Raw genomic sequence first — 24,374 nt, 5'->3', positions numbered from 1 at the left:
GTTCGAGTGCGCACTGGCATCACTGCGGTTAGTGCTGGGCAGGATCAGGTCAGCGGGCCTGAAACTGCACCCGAAGAAGTGCCACTTTCTTCAGAGGGAGGTGTCCTTCCTGGGGCACAGGGTAGGAGCCGAAGGCGTCGGCACCTTGCAGGAGAAAGTGCAGGCAGTGGCCGACTGGCCTACTCCCACCAATCCGAAACAGCTAAAAAGCTTCCTGGGCCTGTCCTCGTATTACAGGAGGTTTGTAAGGGGATTCGGGGGGACAGCGGCGCCACTGTTTCAGTTGCTCCAGAAGGACAGGGAGTTCTCCTGGACAGAGGAGTGCCAGGCAGCGTTCGATAGTCTGCGGGGGTCCCTGATTAAGGCTCCGGTGCTGGCCGCCACCGACCCCAACTTGCCTTTTACCTTCGACACGGACACCAGCGGGGGAGGCATCGGGGGAGTGCTCTAGCAGTTAAGACCAGACGGAGAACGGGTGGTGGCGTATTTCAGTCGGTCATTCAACAAGGCTGAGCGCCGCTACTGCATCACCCGTAGGGAGCTCCTGGCGGTGGTGCTGTCAGTCCGTCACTTCAAATACTACCTATGTGGGCAGGCGTTCACCGTGAGGACGGACCATGCGGCTCTGCAGTGGCTCATGCCATTCAAAGAGCCGGAGGGGCAGGTGGCCAGGTGGCTGGAGGAGCTCCAATCCTTTCAGTTCGTCGTGGAGCATCGGACTGGGGCACAACACACCAACGCCGACGCACTCTCACGGCGCCCTTGTGCCGTAGACAAGTGTCGGTATTGTGACCGAAGGGAGTCCAGAGAGCAGGACCTGAGAGAGGAGGAAGTGGACTGTGCGGCGGTAAGACGGCTGGAGGAGGTCACGGAACGGCATGCGGTGGACCTGGTCGAGTGGAAACGCCAACAGAGTCAGGACACGGACGTACACGCGGCCATACAGTGGGTGGGAGCCGGGCAGCGGCCGCAGTGGGAGGAGGTAGCTGGGTCCTCCAAATCCCTCAAAGGGCTGTGGTCACAATTCGAATCACTACGCCTGAGTCTGGGTGTACTCCAGCGGGCCTGGAAGGAGCCAGCAACAGGGGAGGCGTAATGGCAGATGGTGGTCCCCAAGGGGCTGTTTGTCGCGGTGCTAGAGTCCATGCACGGGGCTGCAGGGTCAGGGCACTTCGGGGTGTCCAAAACACTACGTCGCCTACGCCAGGGCTTCTACTGGGGGCAGTGCAGGAGAGATGTGGAAGATTTCTGCCGTCGCTGCGATCTCTGCACAGCACGAAAGGGACCTCCAGGCCGCTCACATGCGGCGCTACAGCAGTCTCTCGTGGGGGCACCAATGGAACGAGTAGCCGTGGATGTGGTGGGGCCGCTGCCTCGCTCGGACGGAGGGAATCGCTACGTTCTCACAGCCATCGACTACTTCACTAAGTGGCCTGAGGCGTACGCTATCCCCGACCAAGAGGCAGAGACGGTCGTGGAGACGCTAGTGGAAGGCATGTTCAGTCGTTTTGGAGTACCGGAGACCATTCACAGTGATCAGGGGAGGAACTTCGAGTCACGGGTGTTTGCGGTTATGTGTGAGCGCCTGGGCATGCACAAGACGCGCACCTCCCCCCTGCGGCCGCAGAGTTATGGGTTAGTGGAGAGATTCCACCGCACCATGGGTCAGCAGCTTGCCATCCTCACTGCGCAGCACTAGCGCGACTGGGACAAGCACCTGCCCTTAATGCTCATGGCGTGTCGCTCGGCAGTCCAGGAGTCGTCATCCTGTACACCATCCCTCCTCATGCTGGGGAGAGAACTGCGCACCCCCGCAGAAATGGCTTTTGGCCGCCCACCTGAAACCTCTGTCATTCCCCTGGGCCCCGAGTTCACCAGGAGACTGCAAGATCGCCTAGAATCTGCCCATGAGTTTTCGAGGAAGCAGCAACATAGCGCCGGTGTGAGGCAGAAACGTAACTATGACGTGAAGGAAAGATGGCAGCACTTTCGGGCTGGGGAGCTTGTGTGGGTTTATAATCCACAGCGAAAGAAGGGTCGGTGCCCAAAGCTGGACAGCCAATGGGTCGGGCCCTGCACAGTCTTGGAAAGGGTGGGCGAAGTCGTCTACAGGTTGCAGTTACCGCCCAAGGGACGGAGAGTGGTACTGCACAGAGACCGTCTAGCCCCATACAGAGGGGTCGCGGCTCCACCGACATCAGGGTCACAGGGGAATGCTCCGCCGCGTTCCCCCGACACACACTCATCAAAGGCCCGGAGCGGGGGTGTTCCGGCAGCGTCGGAGGCAGTCCCCCCCGCTATCTCTGCTCCAGGGGACTCAGTTCTCCAGACGGGCCGTGTGAGAAGACAGAGAAGTGCCCCGGGCCGGTTCAGAGACTTTGTTGCCCCACAGGGGACGGTTAATAGTCAAAGTGAGACCTTAGGTCCAGAGAGGGCAAGAATGCGCCCTGGTCTCACTGGAAGTGATGGTAGTCCACCCTGATCTTCCGGAGAAAAAAAAAAAAAAGGAAAAATGTGTACACATTTTTTTTGTTCCATGTGGGGTCCATTCTTTGGGGGTAGTGTGGTTGTTTAGGTTGTCCCTTGGGGGCAAGAGACTTTGTCAAGGGGGGATAGTGTAGCGACCCTGTACAGGTATCTGTTGGGCGGGGGGGATGTTCGGACAGGGATCTCTCTCTCTCTCCGGCCAATCACAGGAAAGCAGCGTCCGGTTGGTGGGGTTGTGGCCTGTGATTGGTGGAGCAGTGGGAGAGGCGGGTTTTTCGGGGCTAGTACGTGGTTGTGGGTTGCTTTTAGGGGTAGTGTGAGGAAAACGCTTAGTGAGCTAGAGTTAGCGAATAACACCATTACTATATCAGTTGTGTGTGAACCTTGGTCTAATAAACCAACAAGTGAATGAGAATAACGTCTGTGAGTCTTCCTGGTGTGGACGTTACACTGGTGTCAGAAGTGATTTCCCGGATGTGAGTAAGCCGTTGTGGAGCTGAACCGAGCCGGGCCTGGTGTGGACGTTACAGTATGAAAGCGTGTGATACACTAGTTTTTACTTAAATATTGAATTTGGTGCGTAATGCGATTAAACGCAGAAGAATTATGCTTTTCAACTTTGCCCAGCCTTCCAGATATTTATCGTTTAATGCAATGTCCATCCATCCATTTTCCCCAGCTTATCAGGGGTTGGGTCGCTGTGGCAGGAGGCCCGGCAGGCCGACCCAGGCCTCCCTCTCACCCGCAACATTTTTCAGCTCATTCTGGGGGATCCCGAGGTGTTCCCAGGCCAGCCGGGAGAAATAATCCCTCCAGCGTGTCCTGGGTCTTCTCCGGGGTCTCTTCCCAGTTGGACATGCCTGGAAAACCTCTATTGAGACGCATCAAGGAGGAATTCGAATTAGATGCCCAAACCACTTTAGCTGACTCCTTTTGATACGAACGAGTCAGGCTTGACTCAAGCTCCCTCTTGAATGTCCAAGCTCCTTACCCTATCTCTAAGGCTAAGTTCGGCCACCCTGGGGAAACTCATTTCGGCCGCTTGTATCCGCCAGTGGCCGAAATGCAATGTTTTAACTTTAAATGAGATTTCTCCTGACTGAGAAGACTGAGGAGTGCAGTATGTTGTTTCAGAATCAGCCCCCAAACCTTTTTTAAATCAGTAAAAAAAAATTAAACAAATTAAAAACATTAAAAAGGGGTCGAGATTCTATCTATATATGTATATATGGAGTTATGGACACAGCAGACATTAGTGAGACTTTAAAGTCTCACTGATATCTCATGAATTTGTGTTTGCAGCTTTTTAATTTGTGAGACGTACGGACTTTGATGAAAGTATTTCTCTGAATGTTTAATATCTCCGCCCGACGGCACCACCACAAGCATGGATGAGAGGGGGCGAGGGGGTCTAACAACAAGCTGCGCAGACCTGCTTTCCAGATTCCATTGCGCGTGTCTCACAAGCAGGGTGAGATGCGCCGCGGGTGAGCCGGATAGATTGACATTGTTATCTCCAGAGCAAAAAATAAATCTCACAAGTATTCCAAACATCCAGAATCATCAGTATCAGCTTTAATGGCCATGTGTGTTTACACATGTATAGAATTTGACTCTGGTTACACTTTGCTCTTTGTACTTAAACACAATATACAATAACAAAATGAATATAGAAAAAACACAAAAGAAGACATTAAAGACATCAGTACCAAAAAAGTGCAAATATTGCAGATGGAGGTGTCTCATCAACAGTACATCAGTGGAAAGAAGCTGGTCCTGTGTCTTGTGGGTTTGGCTTACAGTGCTCTATAGCGCCTACCAGAGGTATACTTACACCTAATAAGGAATTAAATCAGCTGTTCCAAACATTTGGCGTAATACAGAACAATTATTTGTATCTAACTTCATGGATATGGAAGCCAAAAATAAATCCACTGGTTGGCAACATCTGCATCCTCTGCATGTGTTGACATCACCACTGCTGTTGAATTAAATAATAAAATAATGGTAAAATCTTAGTCCTTTCCACTACTGAAAATGTCTTTGACCATAGCCTTTGCAGCAGGCCACTGCTACGAACCTTTCGTGAAGTATGGTAACCTGACCAGTAGCGACAACACTTGGGCCATTGGAGCTGTGGTGGAGTTTGCTTGCGACCCTGGCTATACACTGGAACAGGGATCTGTCACTATCGAATGCGTGGACCCCAAGAATCCCCAGTGGAACGAGACCGAGCCTGCCTGCAGAGGTTTGTATACCAATATTATTTATTTTTTTAAAGTGAATCATCTAAATCTTCATTAAATATATTCCATTTTATATGATTTACATTTTTTTATTTTAGGCAATAAGCTTACAAGATTCCTTAAAATGAGAGATATGGGTCAGTATCTTGCTAAGAGACATTTCAGCAGTACTCAACTATTGAAAATGAAATGTTTTGGTGCTGTTGTTGATGGTTGGGTCCAACTTTCCAACTGTAAACACATAAAATCACAGTATGATTTAATTACATTAGATGGGACCCAAGAACAACTTATGCTGCCGTGTTAGTCAGTCAACAAACATGCAATAAATTACTGTATTGAAAAACAATGGCAACAACCAATATTTAGGAAAATAACAAAATGTTCACGCAGAGTACAACATAGTTCACACCAGAGCTGTCAGAATTGGCCAATGATGTTCAAATATTTCCTCTAGAAGAACAACTCTTCAAGTATCTATTGACCTAATTGAGTGTGGCGTGAGCAACTTCAGCTACAGTTTGCCTGATTATCTTGTTTTCTATTAGAATGTCCGAATCGGTTGAGTTGCTCGCAGCAACTCAACCGACCTGGTGACGTTTTGAGATGAATGTTTGAGTATTAAAGTTCAAATGAGGCAACATGGCTCCACAGACATTCGTGAAATAACCACGTCTTAATAGCATATTACATTGCTCGCAGCAACTCAACCGACCTGTGACGTTATGAGATGAATGTTTGAGTATTAAAGTTCAAATGAGGCAACATGGCTCCACAGACATTCGTGAAATAACCACGTCTTAATAGCGTATTACATGGTGGCTGCACATAATGTGTACTGATACGGTATATTCTATGGTCTATCTTGTATTTGATAAAGATCAAAACTGAGGTATTGAACTATTAAAAATGTAATGTTTTGGCATTAAACTTATAAATTGTATCCACGATTTTTGACCACCAACCCTTTTCGGATTAAATAAATGTCAGCATCGCCTGTCCATTGTTTTGTATGTGCTTATGTTCTAGCTGTGTGTAGTGGCGAGATCACAGACTCGGCTGGAGTGGTGCTGTCTCCAAACTGGCCTGAAGCCTACGATAAAGGCCAGGACTGTATCTGGGGAATCCACGTTGAGGAGGACAAGAGGATAATGGTGGACATTCAAGTGTAGGTATTTGCCTTCCACGTGTGCAGTTTGAGCCGCGTCCTCATGATATGCATGAAACCACACTAGTACCAACAGTGACCCAAGCATAACCCCTTCCTGGTGCCCCCTCACCCCCCCCCCCCCCTCCCTCCAGGTCAATCTTCTTAAATAAAACAAAGATTTAAAGGACGAAAAGTCACAACAGCTAAAACACACATTCAAGTAAAGTGTAAAATCCTCTTTGACCAAATTATCAAAATAAAACCAAGACATAATTTTTGAGAGAGCCATAATAAATAAACTGGTGATTCCGCCAGTTTTAGGAGGCTCTATAGAGGCACATGTCTGCATTTCTTCGCTGCAAGGTTAGGTCATCATATGACAGCTTCTGATCCACTTCACCATTGATGCTGATGACAGCAAGATCACTTAGACGTTCCTGCCTAATTGTTTAATGCATCATCACATCGTATTTCTCACGCTGAAAATACTCCAGGCTATTTAATGTGCCGCAGCGCGCAGACATGACCTGGTCACGCGCTGCCCTCACCACGAAGGAATCAAGCCCCCCCCCCGCCAGCCCTCCCATCAGCCAAGTCATCTGTACGTCTCACAAATTAAAAAGCTGCAAACACAAATTCATGATGAGCCACTCATCAGCCAATCAAAAAAAAGAAGTGGGCTACAGCCAATCAGAAAATAACATATCTTTTGTATCCGTGGAGGATGTAATGACAGGCGGGACTGGAGCCGTCCGGCGGTGCGTATTTGTCGTCGTCACCGTCGCCTCTCTCTCTCCCTACTGGCATTATAGTTATTATAACTATGATGATTTTTTGTTGCATTTTTTGGTGCCCCCGCCAGGCCTCGTGCCCTACGCACAGCGCGTCTTGCGCCTTATGGGAGCGGCGGCGCTGAGTACCAATCTCTTCCTTGGCCTCCTCAAATAAGAATCATCACAAAACCCACATCATCTCCTGTGCTGCGTATTACAGTCCTCAACTTCTAACAGGTCGCGGTGGCAGCACACCCAGTAGACCGACCCAGGCTTCCCTCTCACCTGCAACATTTTCCAGCTCGTTCTGGGGGACCCCGAGACGTTCCCAGGCCAGCCGGGAGATATAATCCCTCGAGTGTGTCCTGGGTCTTACTCGGGCCTCTTCCCAGTTGGATGTGCCTGGAAAACCTCTAATGGGAGGCGTCCAGGAGGCATCCGGATTAGATGCCCTAACCACCTCAGCTGACTCCTTTCGATACGAAGGAGTAGCGGCTGGACTCCAAGCTCCCTCCTGATGTCCGAGCTCCTTACCCTATCTCTAAGGCTGAGCCTGGCCACCCTACGGAGGAAGCTCATTTTGGCTGCTTGTATCCGCGACCTCGTTCTTTCGGTCACGACCCAGAGTTCGTGACCATAGGTGAGGGTTGGAACGTAGACCGACCAGTAAATGGAGAGCTTCGCCGTCCGACTCAGCTCCTTCTTCACCAAGACGGACCGGTACAGCGCCTGTTTTACTGCTGCAGCCGCACCGATCCGCCTGTCGATCTCCCGCTCCACCTTACCCTCACTCGTGAACAAGACCCCGAGGTACTTGAACTCCTTCGCTTGGGGGAGGCATGTTGTCCCCACCTGGAAGGAGCAATCCACCAGTTTCCGGCAGAGAACCATGGCCTCGGATTTGGAGGCGCTAACTCTCATCCCTGCCGTTTTACACTCGGCTGCAAAACGCCCTAGCGAATGCTGGAGGTCACCGTCTGAGGAAGCAAACAGGACCACATCATTTGCAAACAGCAGAGAGGTGATCCCGAGGCCCCCGAACCGGATTTCCTCCGCCCCCGGCTGTGCCTAGAAATCCTGTCCATGAAAATCACAAACAGGACCGGTGATAAAGGGCAGCCCTGGCGGAGGCCAACACCCACCGGGAACGTGTCTGACTTAATACCGAGGATACGGACACAACTCCTACTGCAGGTGTACAGAGACCGGATAGCCCGTGCCAACGGATCCGGCACCCCATACTCCCGCAGCACCCCTCATAAAACCCCCCGAGGGACTTGGTCGAAAGCCTTCTCCAAGTCCACAAAGCACATGTAGACTGGTTGGGCAAACTCCCAAGACCCCTCCAGTAGTCCCGCAAGGGTAAAGAGCTGGTCCACTGTTCCACGACTAGGACGGAATCCGCACTGCTCCTCTTGAATCCGAGGTTCGACAAGCGGTCGGAGCCTCTTTTCCAGCACCCTGGCATAAGCTTTTCCCGGGAGGCTGAGCAGTGTGATGCCACTCTCCGGTCCCCCTTCTTGAAGATGGGAACCACCACCCCGGTCTGCCAGTCCATGGGCACTGTTCCCGACCCCCATGCGACACTGAAAAGGCGTGTCAGCCAAGACAGCCCAGCAATGTCCATCGCTTTCAGCATCTCAGGGCGGATTTCATCCACCCCCGGCGCTTTGCCACCAAGGAGCTCTTTAACTACCTTAGTGACCTCTGCCAGGGATATGGGTGCACCCACCCCAAGGTCTTCAAGCGCTGCCCCCTCCCCAGGGGACATGTTGGCCGGGTTTAGGAGTTCCTCAAAGTGTTCTTTCCACCGTCCGACGATGTCCCCAGTCCGAGTCAGCAGTTCCCTCACAACCCTCACAACACGTTTGGGCTTGCCAGGTCTTTCCTGCCGTCTCCCGCACATCTGATCCAACTCACCACCAAGTGGTGATCAGTTGACAGCTCTGCTCCTCTCTTCATCCGAGTGTCCAAGACATACAGCCGCAGATCAGATGATACGATTACAAAGACGATCATTGATCTTTGGCCTAAGGTGTTCTGGTACCAAGTACACTTATGAACCACCTTATGCTCGAACATGGTGTTTGTGATGGCCAAACCATGGCTACCACAGAAGTCCAACAGCAGAACACCGTTCGGGTTCAGATCGGAAAAGCCGTTCCTCCCAATCACTCCCCGCCAAGTTTCACTGTCATTACCCACGTACTCCCCGCAACCCGGAGGCGCATGGAGGCGACCCTCTCGCTCACTGGAAAAAACTCCCGCCTGGCGCCTCTCACCCTGGGCAACTCCAGAAAAGGACAAAGTCCAACCCTTCTCCAGGAGCTTGGTTCCAGAGCCCTTGCTGTGCGTGGAGGTGAGCCCAACTATATCTAGCTGGTACCGCTCCACCTCCTGCACCAGCTCCGGCTCTTTCCCCGCTAGCGAGGTGACGTTCCACGTCCATAGAGCTAGTCCATGCTGCCGGCGATCGGCTCGCCCAGGTCTTCCACCTGGCCTGCCGCCCGGTCTGCACTGCACCCGACCCCGATGATCCACTCCACGGGTGGTGAGTCCACGGAGTGGCTGCAGCACCATGTTGTTCCTTCGGGATGAGCCGGACCGGGCCCCATGGGCAAAAGCGCGGCCACCAGACGCTCACCGACGAGCTCGCCTCCCGGGTCTGGCTCCGGGAGGGTGCCCCGGTTTCCATTGTCCGGGCGAGGTGACTAAACTCGTAGTGCTGCTCTCCATCAGGGTTTTTTGAACCGCTTTTAGTCTGGCTCTCCCCCGAGACCTGTTTGCCTTGGGAGACCCTACCAGGGGCTGACGCCCCGGACAACATAGCTCCCAGGCTCACTGAGCCACTCAAACTCCTCCACCACGTTAAGGTGGCGATTCGCGGAGGAGGCAATTGATGTGAGCGCTGATGTTATTGTGTTAAAAGTCATTAAACATGGATTACATCATGAAAGTGGCGCCACAAACGTGTCACAAAGCGAGGGAATCTGCAGAGGAGAGCCCAGGCAGATAAACAGAGGACTCATGTCTGAATTTTTGGTCTTTATGTTTCTAGGTAATTGTTGAAAGACCTTAAAATAGAGTTTATCATCTAAAAACCTTCACCAATGATTTAAACATAGAGAAACATTGTTATTAATTATGCATTATTATGCTGTGATTTTACTGGTCCAGGCCTACTTGAGATCAAAATGGGCAGCATGTAGCCCCTTAACTAAAACTAGTTTGACACCACTCGCATAAAGCATTCCGGAGACATAACATTTTGTTGCTATATTAATAAATAAAATTGGAAATCGGTGTGTTTTCTCATAGACAGAGGAGTTACAACCAGAGGAGTTGACCCCTGATGACTATTCGAGAGGATACAGGTTTAAGGCACAATCCACATCACTTTTCAGAAATTGTACAACGAATATTCCAATTCAAATCAATGTAGCAGGTTGGTCAACCTACAACAAGTCATAGATTCCCAGTGGTAACGATCAAACATGCAGTGTAGTAGTACGAGGCATGGAGGGGATCTTTTGTGCCTTATCTCTGTAGCTTCGCTGGGAGAGTGGAATTGAGAATTGTTAATTGATATAATGTAACGATTCTCAATTCCACCCAAGCATGGTGATTAGAGGAAAACTGCAGCAGATTAATGTGGATTGTAGGTCAAAATGAAGGTCTTGAAACTCGTGAGTGACTTTATAGACGTTTGGTTTCCATAACAACAATCAACAATATGTTTTGACCTAAAGTGAGGATGGTAAACGATTCAAAGTGCATCCTACTCCTATGCTATTTGGTTGGAACCATCCCCTTCCTTCTTACTTTTAGAAAGCTGGAAATAGAAGATCATGCTGTGATAAGAGTAATCACAGCATTGGGGTAATGTGTTTGTCCCATGGGCAAGGCCGAACCCAGACCTGTTTTTTTTTAAATAGAACTAAATCAAATTAGTGCCAGGGAATGGAGGCTTTGATTGATTTTTCTCCACAGACGTACAAAGCCTTGTTTAGCTTAATGACAACAAATTTGAAGCCAGCCAACATTAATTCTCAATTTTCTTCACTCTCTGAGCAGGTGAGAGGCTTTACCCGTTATCAAAGAAACATGGAACGCAAGGGATTTTGAAGGCACACTCATTTTACTTTGCTTGTGAGGATTTTGTCGATCTTCAAGGGACAAAATCATTATTAAGGTGAAGCCATCTTTTCAGGTCTCTCCTATAATGATGTGTTTAAGAGTAGGATTTAAGGTTAGCATTATTCAAGTTGTTTAGGAATTAAGACCATGTATCTTTCCTGTGTGCGTGCGTGCGTGCGTGCGCGTGTGCGTGCGTGCTGAGGACTAATGGTTCTGTCAGTGGAAAGACAAACGGTCCCTATTCAAGATCTTGTCTGTTCACTACCTCACATAGTCCTTTCCTTCAGTTTTTGTGAATAAAAATAAACATTTCATCCTCTCTTAGGCTTTGCAGTGTGCCGATTCAGTCTATCCCTCTTGAACCTTTGATTTTCTAGCATTCCCATAGTGAATGCTAGAAAATAGCAGCACCGCCGCTCCCATAAGGCACACTACGTGCTGTGTGTAGGGCACAAGGCCCGGAGGGAGGCACCAAAAAATATGCAACAAAAAATCCTCATAGTTATAATAATTATAATGCCGATTTTTTTTTTAATATAAATATTAGGCACTTTTTAGGCATGTGTATACCACAAAACAGGCAGAACAAGAGATATATTTAATTGCTCAAAAAAAGTTACGATGGTGTCCCCTCCCAAAAACAAATACACATTCAACTTTCCAAGCTCACCGTGGTGCCCTTCTCAGTGACGACAACAGGAGTCAGGGTTAGATAAAAGGAAAAGAAAGAAACTGTGAGATGATGTTCGTGCATCTCTTCTGGTCAGTCCATGCTTAATTATTGTTAAATACGGGAAATGTGCGCTGCTAATGTAATGGTTATGCATACACCTCGAACTAGCTGACGTTGCTCGAACTAGCTGACGGGCTCTCAAGTTGTGAAGGCAGACAAGAGGGACATATATTCTCCGGGAGCCGTTGACGGTGGGACGGTAGGACAGGGGACGGGGGGAGACAACTCCAAATACTAGTGATGTGAAGACCAGATCCTTTTACCGAATCAGATCTTTGAATCTCGTTCATTGGGATGAACAAATCATCTTTTTTCGAATCACTCGTTTATTTCGGGGGGTGGGGCGGGGGGTGGAGCGGGGGAGAGCGGGGAGCAGGCCGAGGGGAGGGAGGCGGGGGGAGCGGAGGGCATCAAATTCCCGCATTAAAATAATGCATCGTGACAGTTTGGATTATTTGAAAAGGGTCATTTATTATCACACTACCATTTAATTATCACGGCAAACAATTACGCTGAACTGTAAATAAAGTACAAAAAATGCAAGGTAAACAAATACTTTCTGTTTCCTCTCCTGAGCCATTGCAGGTCACGTGAAAAGTGATCCAAAGATCCGTACCGAAAACCCAGTCAAGTGAACGAATCATTACTGTTTAGCTGGCTGCCAGTGCTGAGCCTGTGCCGATTCGTTCATCAGACGAACGAGTCGTGACTGTGTCTTTGGATCAAAGTTTCGTTCTTTTGCCAACCGACTCTCCGGATCTATGATCCGTTCTTGTGCCAACCGACTCTTTGGATCTATGATTCATTCTTCTGCTGGATATGAGTCTCCAGCAGAAGAACGAATCATTGATCCAAAGACACGGTCAGGACTCCTTTGGATCAATGATTCGTTCTTGCCGGATATGAGTCTCTGACAGAAGAACGAATCATTAATCCGAAGACCCGGTCAGGACTCCTGACCGGGTCCTCGTGTTCACCTCCGCTTTCGTTCATCTGCCGCATACGGGTCTTTGGATCCGTTTCCCACGTGACCTTTAAGGCTCAGTACTAGGAAACTGAAATGATTGGTTCATTTCCCGACCTGGTCTTTGTATGAGTCTTTGACTCCTTTTTCACGTGACCTGCATTCAACAAATCATTTTTGTTTCCTTGGCTGAGCCTATGCAAGTCCCGATGCGCGGCCACGAGAACGTGAACAAATCTTTTTTTGAGAAGACTCATTACTCTTGAGTCCTTGTAAGGATTCGTTCATTTTGAACGAATCGTTCACGAACAACACATCACTACCAAATACGTGCTGCGCGCAACTGGAGCTGTCCGGCGCGAGGCACGGGACAGGCGGCTGTCACACTGCCTTTTTTATTTGTATCCGTGAAAAGAGAAACATTTAACAGTAATCTGTGCCCTGGAGCCTGGTGCCCTGTTACAGTTGCCTCTGCTAAGAGAAGTTGTTCAAAACTAAAGCTCATTAAAACATACCTGTGGTCAACAATGGGGCAGGAACGTATAAGTGGTCTTGCTGTCACCAGCATCAATGGTGAAGTGACTCAGAAGCTCATATGATGACCTCATTAGTGATTTTGCAGCAAAGAAATGCAAACTTGTGCCTCTATAGAGCCTCCCAAAACTAGTGGAAATGCTTGATCCATACAGAATACCATTATGGCTCTCTCAAAAATTATGTCTTTGTTTTATTTTGATAATTTGGTCAAACTTTACACTTTACATGTTTTAGCTGTTGTGACTTTTCGTCCTCTAAATCTTTCTTTTATTTAAGAAGATTGACTATTCTTGTTTGTACATATTATTATTCAATGTAATGTATGTGTTTACTGAAGAAAAGTTTGCACTTTCAAATGTACAGTGTGTGCTGGTTGGTGTGTGTTGATGAACTTTTAAACTGGCACAAACAAAAAAAAAATTTTCACCGGTGAGGGTGGGGGGCGGGGGGGGCACCATGAAGAAGTTACGCTTAGGGCACCAAAATGGCTAGCAGCGGCACTCTACATAGCTCAATCTCTAGCTGGCTAAAAAGTTTTATCAGGAGCCGCTGGTGATTGATTTGCAACAGCTAACTGCAAGATCTCACCTTGTTGATAGTCACATTCCTATTCTGACAATTAATTTCTCAGGAGCAAGGAAACAGGAACCATGCTGCCCGTTGTGAATATTCTAAAGTAAATGGATCTGCATTCATGGGTTGAGTGTCACAGGGTTGAGTGTCTTTCCCAAGGAACTGTAAATCTTACAATTTGGCCTTTCATCTGAGCAACAGCCACCCATGTAATGATCTGCCTCAGTAATTAATGACCTTGGTTTAACCTGGAGTTGTCAATCATTTCAAGAGAGTTGAAAGTTAAAAGAATCTATATCTACCTGTTGTTGTTTTTTTTGTGCACATAAAAACAAACAAAATATTACTAAAGCTGGTTGAGGTAGACAAACACATATGTGATGTTGTGTGTGTGCTGCTGTTTCAGGTTGAATATTGGGAAGAATGATCTGTTGACCTTTTTTGATGGCGATGACCTTACAGCTAAAGTACTGGGTCAGTATGGAGGATCACAGTCCAGATTTAAGCTCTACACCTCCACAGCAGACCTCACCATCCAGTTCCAGTCTGACCCTGCCACCAACATCTACGGCTATGGCAATGGCTTCATAATCCACTTCTTTGGTAAGCCATAGAAGCAGTGCCCATGGATAACTCAACCACATAGACTAAACTATAGGCCACCCACATTCTGACTACAGCTCTGCACTTCCTACATCTGCTCGTCTCACTTTTGGTCTTGTATATTTCTTAGAATGCTGAAGTATTCTTTCATTTAATTTATGATTAAAATCTAATATTATTCTGGTGTATCAGAATTATATCAGTGAGTTCTACCCAGAGGAAGATGGAAGTTGTTTTTGCAGTCCTAAAAAAAATGGAAGCAATAAGAGGCTGTGCTTTGTGTTGGCGGGACCTTTCCAGCAGCACACTATATCTGATAAGAGTTCATATATTCAGGAGGCGATAAAGGCTATAGAAAAGCGATTAGTTGCTGCTAATTTTTTGCCTGTGTTGGACTACGGTGATCTTTTGTAGAAGCATGCCTCTGCTGGCTGTCTTTGTAGGGTGGACACAGCTTACCATGCTTCTTTGCGGTTCATTACAAACTGTAGAGCTCTGATTCACCACTGTGAGTCATACTCTCAGGTGGGATGGCCTGCTTTGGCCACTGTGAGGCTCTGGCACTTTTATTTACTAGGCAATCCTTGGCTTGCTCCTAAACTACCTGTGTGTTTTCATCATACAGGGAAGTGTCGAACGACACTCTTTGCGTTCACAGGACTTTTTTATGCTCACTGTCCCGAATGCCAGAACCGAAATGGGGAAAAGGGCTTTTGTGTACTCTGCCCCCTTAACATGGAATATGTTGCAGAATGTTTTAAAACCACTGACCGCTTTTAAATCGAGAATCAAAGAAGTAGCGGCAAGTTCCCTAAAATGTAAATGTTTTTTTAAATTGACTGTTTTAACTTGTCTTGTTTTATGTTTTCTGTCTGTAACTATGTGTTTTTTACGCTGCTACTTGTCTTTGCCAGGTCTCCCACGAAAAAGAGATTTTTAATCTCAGTGGGACTTTCCTGGTTAAATAAAGGTTTAAATAAAAATAAAGAATACAGATTATGGACATAGAGGAATAAAGGGAGAGAAAGCTTATATTACAGTTTCCTCGTGAATCTCATTATTGGCATGTAAACACAATACGTTAGAGAATGTTGCTTTTCTATAGTTTCCACGTGAAATTATTTTTATATGTTTGTCCGATTAGAATCCCAAGGGCCTGCACCTGCTGCATAGTTTTAAGCTTAGGGCCACTGACCGAGTGTTTTTAATTGTTAAATGTGTTACTACAGATCCTTGAGACAGAGTTTTGTCCACTCTGCCATTGCATCACTCACAAAAACACACCAGTAACTGGCATGTCTGTATAGGTTCTCTGTGTAGGAATTCAATTCAGTTCATTTTGTATAGCCCCAAATCACAGAAAAAAGAGAAGGGTCCCACCATCAGGATGGACAGAAGCAACAGATGTCATGTGTACACAATGAACAACATAACAGAGTTACAACACATTCAATGTATATGACACAAATTACTCAGATAATAAGTAGCAGTCGGATGATGAAAAACACACCAAAATAACAGTGGATCTAGTAGAATGATAATAAAAGCGACAATGGTATTAGCAAAACTAATTGCAATGAAACTAATAATAATAATGATAATAGCAGAAGGTGTTGGGCAGCGCCAGGGTCCAAATAAAACCGCAATCCATTTAAACCTGTGAGGAGAGAAAGCACAAATACTCTGGAAAAGGATCAAAGTTAGTAATGCGCATTAATGTTCCATGTATTCATACAGACGGAAAAAGAGAAGCGTCAGCAGCAGAAATTGCAGTAGTCTAGTCTAGAAGTAACAAATGTGTGAACTCATTTTTTCTGCATAACTTTTTTTTGTGGATATCTGAGTGGTGCTGGGGGAAAGACCGTTCGATCATAAAGTTTCACAAAGTTTCGTCTTCTTAAGAACATGCGTGAGCTAATGTGTATGTCAGTCTGTATATGACACTAAAGATATTTAGTTTGTAAAGTTGATATCAGAATCAGCTTTAATGGCCATTTGTGTTGGAATACATGGAATTTAATTTCACTTCGCTCTACGTATTTATATACAATAAACAAAAAAGATGAATCTAAAAAAAAGATTCATCAGAGTGGCGGTCAGTGGGAAGAAGCTGTTCCCGTGTTTGGCATAAATGGTAAATGGACCTGTACTTGTATAGCGCTTTTCTAGTCTTCCGACCACTCAAAGCACTTTAACACTACATGACATCATTCACCCATTCACACCCATTCACACACTGATGGGAGGAGTCACCATGCAAGGTGCCACATCAGTATCAGAAACCATTCATACACATTCATACTCCGTAGGTGCAGCTACGGGAGCAATTTAGGGTTAAGTGTCTTGCTCAAGGACACATTGACATGGGCTAGCGGCTCCGAGGATCGATTCTCTGATTGAAAGACAATCCCTGCTCACCACTGAGCCACAGTCGCCCGTCGCATATAGTGCTCTGTAGCGCCTACCAAAGGAGAGGAGTTGGAACAACTTGTGTCCAGGGTGTGAAGTGTCTGCAGTGATCTTTCCAGCCCGATTCCTGACTACGGCAGTCTACAAGACCGGAATTGAGGGCAGTTACATTTAGTGATTTCTTCAGTGCAAAAGTAGAACAGGCCCGAAAGTAAATGAACATTTTAAGGATTGTCTTCAGGGGATCAGGAATATGCTGAAACATCTTTTGAGATTAGCCAGCAGTTAAAATGTCTTGCGATTAATAAAAGTGTTCAAAGTGCAGAGAGGGACTGACTGACATTAGTATCTTTATGTCCCTCAAACCTTACATTTTCCTAATGTCCGGCCTTTCTCACTTCCTTACTGTCTCTCTCTAACACCTCCCCACCCTTCTCACACACCTGCAGAAGTAGCTCGTAATGACACCTGCCCGGAGCTTCCTGAGATCTCTAATGGCTGGAAGAGTTCATCTCACCCTGAGCTGGTTCAGGGCACCGTGGTGACTTACCAGTGTTACCCTAGTTATCAGGTGGTTGGTGCTGAGCTTCTCATGTGCCAATGGGACCTCACCTGGAGCGGCGACCTACCGAGCTGTGAAAGAGGTTGGTACACGAACACTGTCACTGAATCATCCACTTGAGAGCATACAACTTTAGTACCAGAGTGACCATCGAACTTGTATTACCAACTAGGTAACATATGTAGGAGATGATATTGGTAGATCATGTCAGACAAATCCAGCCTTGATTCCAAGTTCACTAGTGAAACAGCTTCATCGCCTTGCAGCTTCATCACCTTGCAGGTAAATGTGTAACGCTGGCTGCCACAGAACAGGAAGAAACCCACAAGCACGACTTAAGACATCAATGAGAATGAACGAGTAATTATTCATTCATGACATTTTAGTCCAAACATTATCATTATGAATTATAACTTTTAGGAAGTCCTTTCTAATTCCCATGATATATACAAAGCAATGCACAAAGTTGTGTCTCTCAAATTCTAAATGTACTCATCGGTACTACTACTACTCCATTAACTATGGAGTGTCTGTTATGTAGAAAATACTGTCGAATGGATAAATGAAGGTGCGATTTCAGGCCCAGGACAGTTTTCTATGTTTTCGATATATTTCAACCACACCACATATGTAAACGTAACTGCTACAGTTATGAAGTATGAAGAATAAAATGTCCAAAATCCTCGGTCGTGGAGAAAGAAGTACCAGAATCAAAAAGTTATAATAAAAAAGATTTAATAAAAAGAGATGATTAATTCGACTGATACAATACTTGATCAAGGCTCTTTAAATCTCGGCCGGAACCACAGGCTGCACGCAGTTAGCTGTCACCCCAACGGTCAACGAAGTAAAAAGACCGAGAAAAGCTCTGCGCCAGGTTTTAATACCGCTCATTCGCTTGGCTTATGGCCACCATTGGTTAGTTTCCATAATTTCACACCTAAGACTATTCCCTGTCTTACTGTTGGCCGACGCTGTCTCAGGGGCGGTTTCTTCAGCTGTCCTCAGCAGAGAGTCCTCTGCGCACCCTGACTATCTCTTAAAGCTACAGTAACACAATCCTAACACATGCAGACTATTCAAAATCCATTCACTCCATAATCATAACACAGTAATACAAAACATACAGTGACCTTCTTATGCATACAGTTACATATTTTCCATAATAATATCCCTTATTGATTATCATAACCCTCTCTTGTATTTTAATATGCACATTAAACAATTCTTTATTATTATGTGTAAGTCCAATATTTACACACCAGACTATTACAATTCTACAAAACCCAACAAGTACAAGAAGAATGGCTGATTGTTTCTCAGAGACACTTTACATAATAGTCATCATTCACCCATTCACGCACTGATGAAAGGAGCGACCATGCAAGGTGCCATCAGGATTATCAACCATTAATACACCATAGGCACAGATAAGGGAGCAATTTAGGGTTAAGTGTCTTGCTTCAGGACACATCGACATGGGCTAGCGGAAGAGGGGATCGAACCGCCAATCCTCTGATTGAAGAACGACCCTGCCCACCATTGAGGCACAGTCGCCTAAATAAATCTATACAGTCTATAAGTCTATGGGTGCGTCCCAAGTCTCTAAATGGCATCCCCGTTTCCCTCACTTCCTTGCGTCTAAGTTCCGCCCACCAGGGATGCAGGAAGAGACGCGAGGAAACTAAGCGAGGAGAGAAGACGTGAGGAAATATGTTTTTTAAGAAACACGAGACGTCCTTTCCTCTGAAGCGTCATGTGAAGTGACGTCGGTTTTTGATGACTGCAGCCGACTGACAGCTGATCACAGCTGGATCAGCTGTCAGTCATCGGAGTTGTTTTCTGGTCCGGACCGGATTTAGCGAACATTCCAATAAAAATTAAAATATTGATAAAAACGATTGTTTTTTTTAGTTGATTTAGTAGTTTTAAACTACAACTTATATAAAGACACAGCTATCATCAGTGTCAGAGTGGAGATGTTTTCTCTGTAGTCTGTTACCTGTTAAACAAACTGCATTGAGTATTTATATACTGTGTTGTGCTTATACGCAGGATCGATTACCAGCGGAATGTGTCCTATTTATTAATTCTTTATGTCGATATTCGAAATTCTAATTGTGACATAAAATAACCATACATATTGTAAAACGTGTTTCCTTTTTCCAGCTCTCTGAATTTAATTACATGAACACATATGTTAACCAGATGGTGAATAAGAAAACACAAACATATATAACGTTTATTTTGTGATCGTCTTTACTCTGAAAACTTTACTATGAAACTCCAGCGATCAATTCGCTCAGCTGCAGCGTCCAATCAAATTACAGAGGAACAGTGAGGGGGCGTGTCCAGCGTTAAATCTTTTCTTGGAAGTCTGTGCTTGGGGCTCCTCGATCATGGCTCCTCCAATTTCCCTCCTCACTCCTCGATCCTCGCTCCTCCGAGCCGAATAAGAGCTTTGGGACGGCCTTCAATATGGCGACGCAGAACCACTTCCGGTTCAGTCGAGGAGCGAGGAGACGGCAATTTAGAGATTTGGGACACACCCTGTAACTGTATTTTTTATAAGGTTACCACGCACGCACGCATGGGCACACTGTCAGGAAAGTAGGATAATTGTCAGGATAGGAATGTGACGATTAACAAGTTTAGATTTTGTGGTTAGCTGTCGCTAATTAATCACCAGCGGCTCCAGTGACCAGCCCCACTGGCAGCCAACATCCTTCCATCCTGTGTTTCTGGCTTTGCACACAATTCATTCATTGTTAATCCTCCGAGGACTCGTGTAACCTGGCCAACCAACTAACCAACAGAGCTGGACTGTCTGATACTTTCTGAACAAACAGAGATCACTGATTGATCCCAAAGTAGTCAAAGCTTCTGTTATAAGAGCCAAATTGCTTCTAGATGCACTTCATTCAAGGGCGTAGGTTTGCATAGAGTCCATAGGGACTAGTCATGACCAAAGTTTGGACAAATTATTTGCATACTTACTCGTCTGTAATAGTATAGAAACTTTGAAACGGATTTTGACTCCGAGTATAATACTTTGTTCAATCCATGTCCATGTTTTCTAATGGACCCTCGAGACAGCGAGTGGAAAAGTGTGGAGTCAGAAACACTAAGTTACATGAGTCGTAAATGCAGAATAAGATCTGACAGTAGTCTGGCACTGTAAGCTACTAAAATACGCCAGGAAATAATAAAGCCTCATATTAGTATTTCGTTTGGTCTCAGCATTGTTAGTAGCAGGCTAACTACTCACACAGTGCAAACCTGCATTATTTTGAAATGCATTCAGGGAACTCAGAAATCCAATGAAAAATATGCAGTGAGGTTGAACCAGCTGGACCAGCAGAGCTTTAGATGAGATCCTACTCATGGCATTTTGTTAGGAATTATCTTGCATTAGCAATGCAATTGAAGGACATTTGAGGAATCTGACCTTATGCTGCACCCTTAAAACGAACTGTCCACAAACACGTCCTTCTTCGGTTTGCAACTTCTTTTAAAACGAGTCACAGGTTGAACATAAACACGTTTTGGTCTCCAGCCTGCATACTGCACGTCTTTCTACTCTAATTAGTGAAGAGAGAAAGCGCTCTCTTTTACAGGGTGAGTACAATACTGTCGTCTCTTCAGTCAGTATGTGTACAGTTAATCAATGTTCTCAAACATTGGAGTAACAACTTGTGAATTAACTTAAACACACATTTAAAGTAAATAATTAGAAATGGACACAGTCATATTAAATCAGTAAAAAATATGAAATAACATATTTCCAGGTGCTATACCAGCACTTTGGATTGTGAATTATGTGATGTTGAATAGAAAACAAGGCTGTGACATAAAATCTGAAACTATTTCCTAAATGTTCTAAATTGCTTTCAAAATAAATACATATACTACTCATAAGGTCTACATTTATTTATCAGAGCATTATTTTTAAAATGCATTCAGGAAACTCCCGTGCAGATGTAGTGCAAGTTGAGGGAGCAGCAGCTTGACCAGGTGAGGTCTTACATTGATTCTATGTTGAAGTGTATTATCATGGCTGACAGTGTATACATTGTCTACCTGTTTTAAGCGCATTATTATTATGTTAAAACATGCGTGTTCAGACTAAGCTACGTTTTCTTTGCTCTATAGGGAACAGTCAGTTTGAGTGACGGTGACGATCAAGGTAGTCCGTGTAGCAGAGTCCTGTCATGGGGAGTGAACACACCAGCCTGATCCCAAATTCATCAAGCACAGCAACTTCAGCTCAAGAAGTTACGGTTGCTCTGGACATGATTGATCTTAAAGATGTAGGCCAAGATTTAATTTTTGTGAATGATAGACGGAGGTATCTTTTTGGTGTATTTAAAAAAGACATCAGAAGAAAAGAAAATACAACTAACTAATAATTGCACAAAGAAGGAAAACACTTTATGTATAGCCTATTAAGTGCTGCAGAATAGATTGATTTGACATCTTTTAATTTATTTTTGTCTTTTTTCACTCCACAACTGGGAAAAAAAAATTTTATATATATATTTTAAATATATAGTATACTGTATATTGGCATTTTAGCATTTTGGCATTTTTTCATTTATTTATTTAACTATTTATTATTAGTATTCATTTGGTGTAGAATACTGATTTGTATTTAAACTAAGTTTGTATTAGTGTTATTATGTTTAAATCATTTCCAGGTTACAAAAATGTTATAATGTTTTAATAAAGTTGGCCTGTTCGACATAATATCAACTCTTTTTTTTTTTATGGCGGGGGTCGCTACCAATGCTAAGACCAAACCTACACCCTTGACTTCATTTCATGATGTGAATTGCCTTCCCACATCCTGTTCATATTGTATTGCACGTTTTGTACAATATGCATTTAAAGTTGTCTGGAATTTAGTTATTATGATAAAAAACCCTGGAAACTGCATACTCTTTACATTAATTCTTTTTTTTCCTTCGAGGCAACCTTTTGTTGTTCATTCAATTCAGTACTGCTTCAAAAGAAACTAGTATTTATATAGCTTCTTTTATGGGGGTAACTCATTTCCTTGAGTTAATTGGGCAAAGTTGTCCTTTCATTATTGCCTATGTATTCAACTTGTTTCATTCATAAGAAGATTATGGGTGCTTTATTTTAAAAAAGATACAGTCGAACAAGTCACACAGACAATACATCATGACCCTACAACAAGGATGTTACTGACAAAGGTTGATTATATTATATAAAACATAACACACAAAACATATATATGTGGTTGTCTGGTCTTTGCAGTGAGGGTTTTTATTAGGGCTGGGCAAAGTTGAAAAAAAAATGAACTGATTAATCAAATGAGTTTTCTGCGATTAATTGTGATCAATCACATTATGTGCCAAATTCCATAATGAAGTAAAAACTAGTATATTGCATGCTTTTATTTTTAAAGTAATGTTATCAAAACAATATAACAGGCACTCTGGCGCAATAGCAAGTTAACATACATACATACATAGTTTATAAATCTGTCTTCTTTTTTTCTGAACAGGTACTGTTCAGTAGTAAGGATCCCTGTGAGGGACAAACCTGAATCTGAATCCGGAATCTGAATCTGAATTAAAACTGAATCCGGACCTGTGATGACTACCCTCAAGAAAATTATTACTCACATATGTATACCTGAGACACCTGTTAGTATGGAAGAACTGAGCTGCTTCGGCTCTGATTATAGAGGATATAGTTGGAAAAGCCTCCTTGGTTAGACAGGTGTCTTTTCTGTTAAATTATAAGAAATACATTAATAAACTGGCACCTATTGTAACACAGGTTTATTCTGAGGCTGGGTTAGGTTAACAAGTCTGCCTAGTACAATCAATCAAGTAGTTATTTTTGCCAGCTACAGGCGCATTGGAATTATGGAATGGGGTTTTTATTAATACTCTGGAATCCTTTGAATTTGGGAACTGGTTCTTGAAATGGATTAGCCTGTATATTCAGAACCACAGGCTTCAGTCCTTAATCTTGATCTGTTCATCTCACCCTTCTTTAAACTGTCACATGCAGTTTCTATTAGATCCATCCCTAGGATTGTTGGGGTTAAAGCTGGAGGAAGAGACTAGAGGTGTTCCTTCATGCATATGGGATTGTGTAGCAGTGTGGATTTAGCCCCTATATTGTTTCATTATTTAGCGCTTATTATTGAAACATTATTTTTATTACAAGGTATCAGGTTTCAAGATGAATTGGTGCAAATCTGAGCTAATAGTCATCTGGATATATTTAGTTCACTGAAATTTAGACAGTGAGATATAGAAGATATAAATCTTAGGACAAAACATTGAACAGATCTCACCAGAATAATGCAAATTAATATGTTATATGTAATAACATTAGTCCAAAAATATTAAAACTGCAGATGTAAATTGATACATATAAGTTCATGGGGCAACGTATGTGCATCATTGAAACGGTAATTGCAGCTCAGTTTAATTATATTCAGTAATTGTGTCAGTCAATATTCCTCCAACAATCTTTTAACTGTGAAATCAGTTACTTAGAGAATGTCTGTAGATAATTGACTCAGTATTGGATATGAGCATTGAAATAATAATAGTTCTTCAATCAATCCATTAAATGGAAAGTGGGGGGGAAAGCATCATGGTTGGATAAGAAGATTAGAAAAGTATTGTGCAAACATTTTCTGATTCTTCTCAAGATGATTTTGGCTCAACAGATAAGAGAGTAGGACTTTGTAGGTCTCTACACATTGAGAGCTGCATAGAGAGTTTGGGGTCATTTTAGTAAAAAGTGAAAAAACATCCATCCATTCATTTTCCGCCGCTTATCCGGGGTCGGGTCGCGGTGGCAGCACACCCAGCAGACCGACCCAGGCTTCCCTCTCACCTGCAACATTTTCCAGCTCGTTCTGGGGGAACCCGAGACGTTCCCAGGCCAGCCGGGAGATATAATCCCTCCAGCGTGTCCTGGGTCTTCCCCGGGCCTTTTCCCAGTTGGACATGCTTGGAAAACCTCTAATGGGAGGCGTCCAGGAGGCATCCGGATTAGATGCCCGAACCACCTCAGCTGACTCCTTTCGATACGAAGGAGTAGCGGCTGGACTCCAAGCTCCCTCCTGATGTCCGAGCTCCTTACCCTATCTCTAAGGCTGAGCCCGGCCACCCTACGGAGGAAGCTCATTTCGGCCGCTTGTATCCGCGA

General features: G+C 44.8%; 1 protein-coding gene across 6 annotated transcripts in view; it reads left to right on the top strand.

Moving 5' to 3' along the window:
• sez6b (seizure related 6 homolog b) overlaps window positions 1-24,374 on the top strand; it is a 210,298-nt gene that overhangs the window by 168,602 nt on the left and 17,322 nt on the right. For all 6 annotated transcript variants that reach the window (XM_068585588.1, XM_068585589.1, XM_068585587.1 and 3 more), the window contains 4 exons: window positions 4,541-4,735; window positions 5,763-5,901; window positions 14,007-14,203; window positions 17,062-17,256. In XM_068585588.1, coding sequence (XP_068441689.1) covers window positions 4,541-4,735; window positions 5,763-5,901; window positions 14,007-14,203; window positions 17,062-17,256 — 726 coding nt within the window. The remainder of the gene's footprint in view (window positions 1-4,540; window positions 4,736-5,762; window positions 5,902-14,006; window positions 14,204-17,061; window positions 17,257-24,374) is intronic.

Source organism: Clinocottus analis, unplaced genomic scaffold (genome assembly GCF_023055335.1).
Source record: "Clinocottus analis isolate CAN_PGR_092001 unplaced genomic scaffold, fCliAna1.0.p SCAF_2, whole genome shotgun sequence".
NCBI lineage: Eukaryota > Metazoa > Chordata > Actinopteri > Perciformes > Cottidae > Clinocottus > Clinocottus analis.
This window is presented reverse-complemented; position numbering and strand designations above follow the sequence as displayed.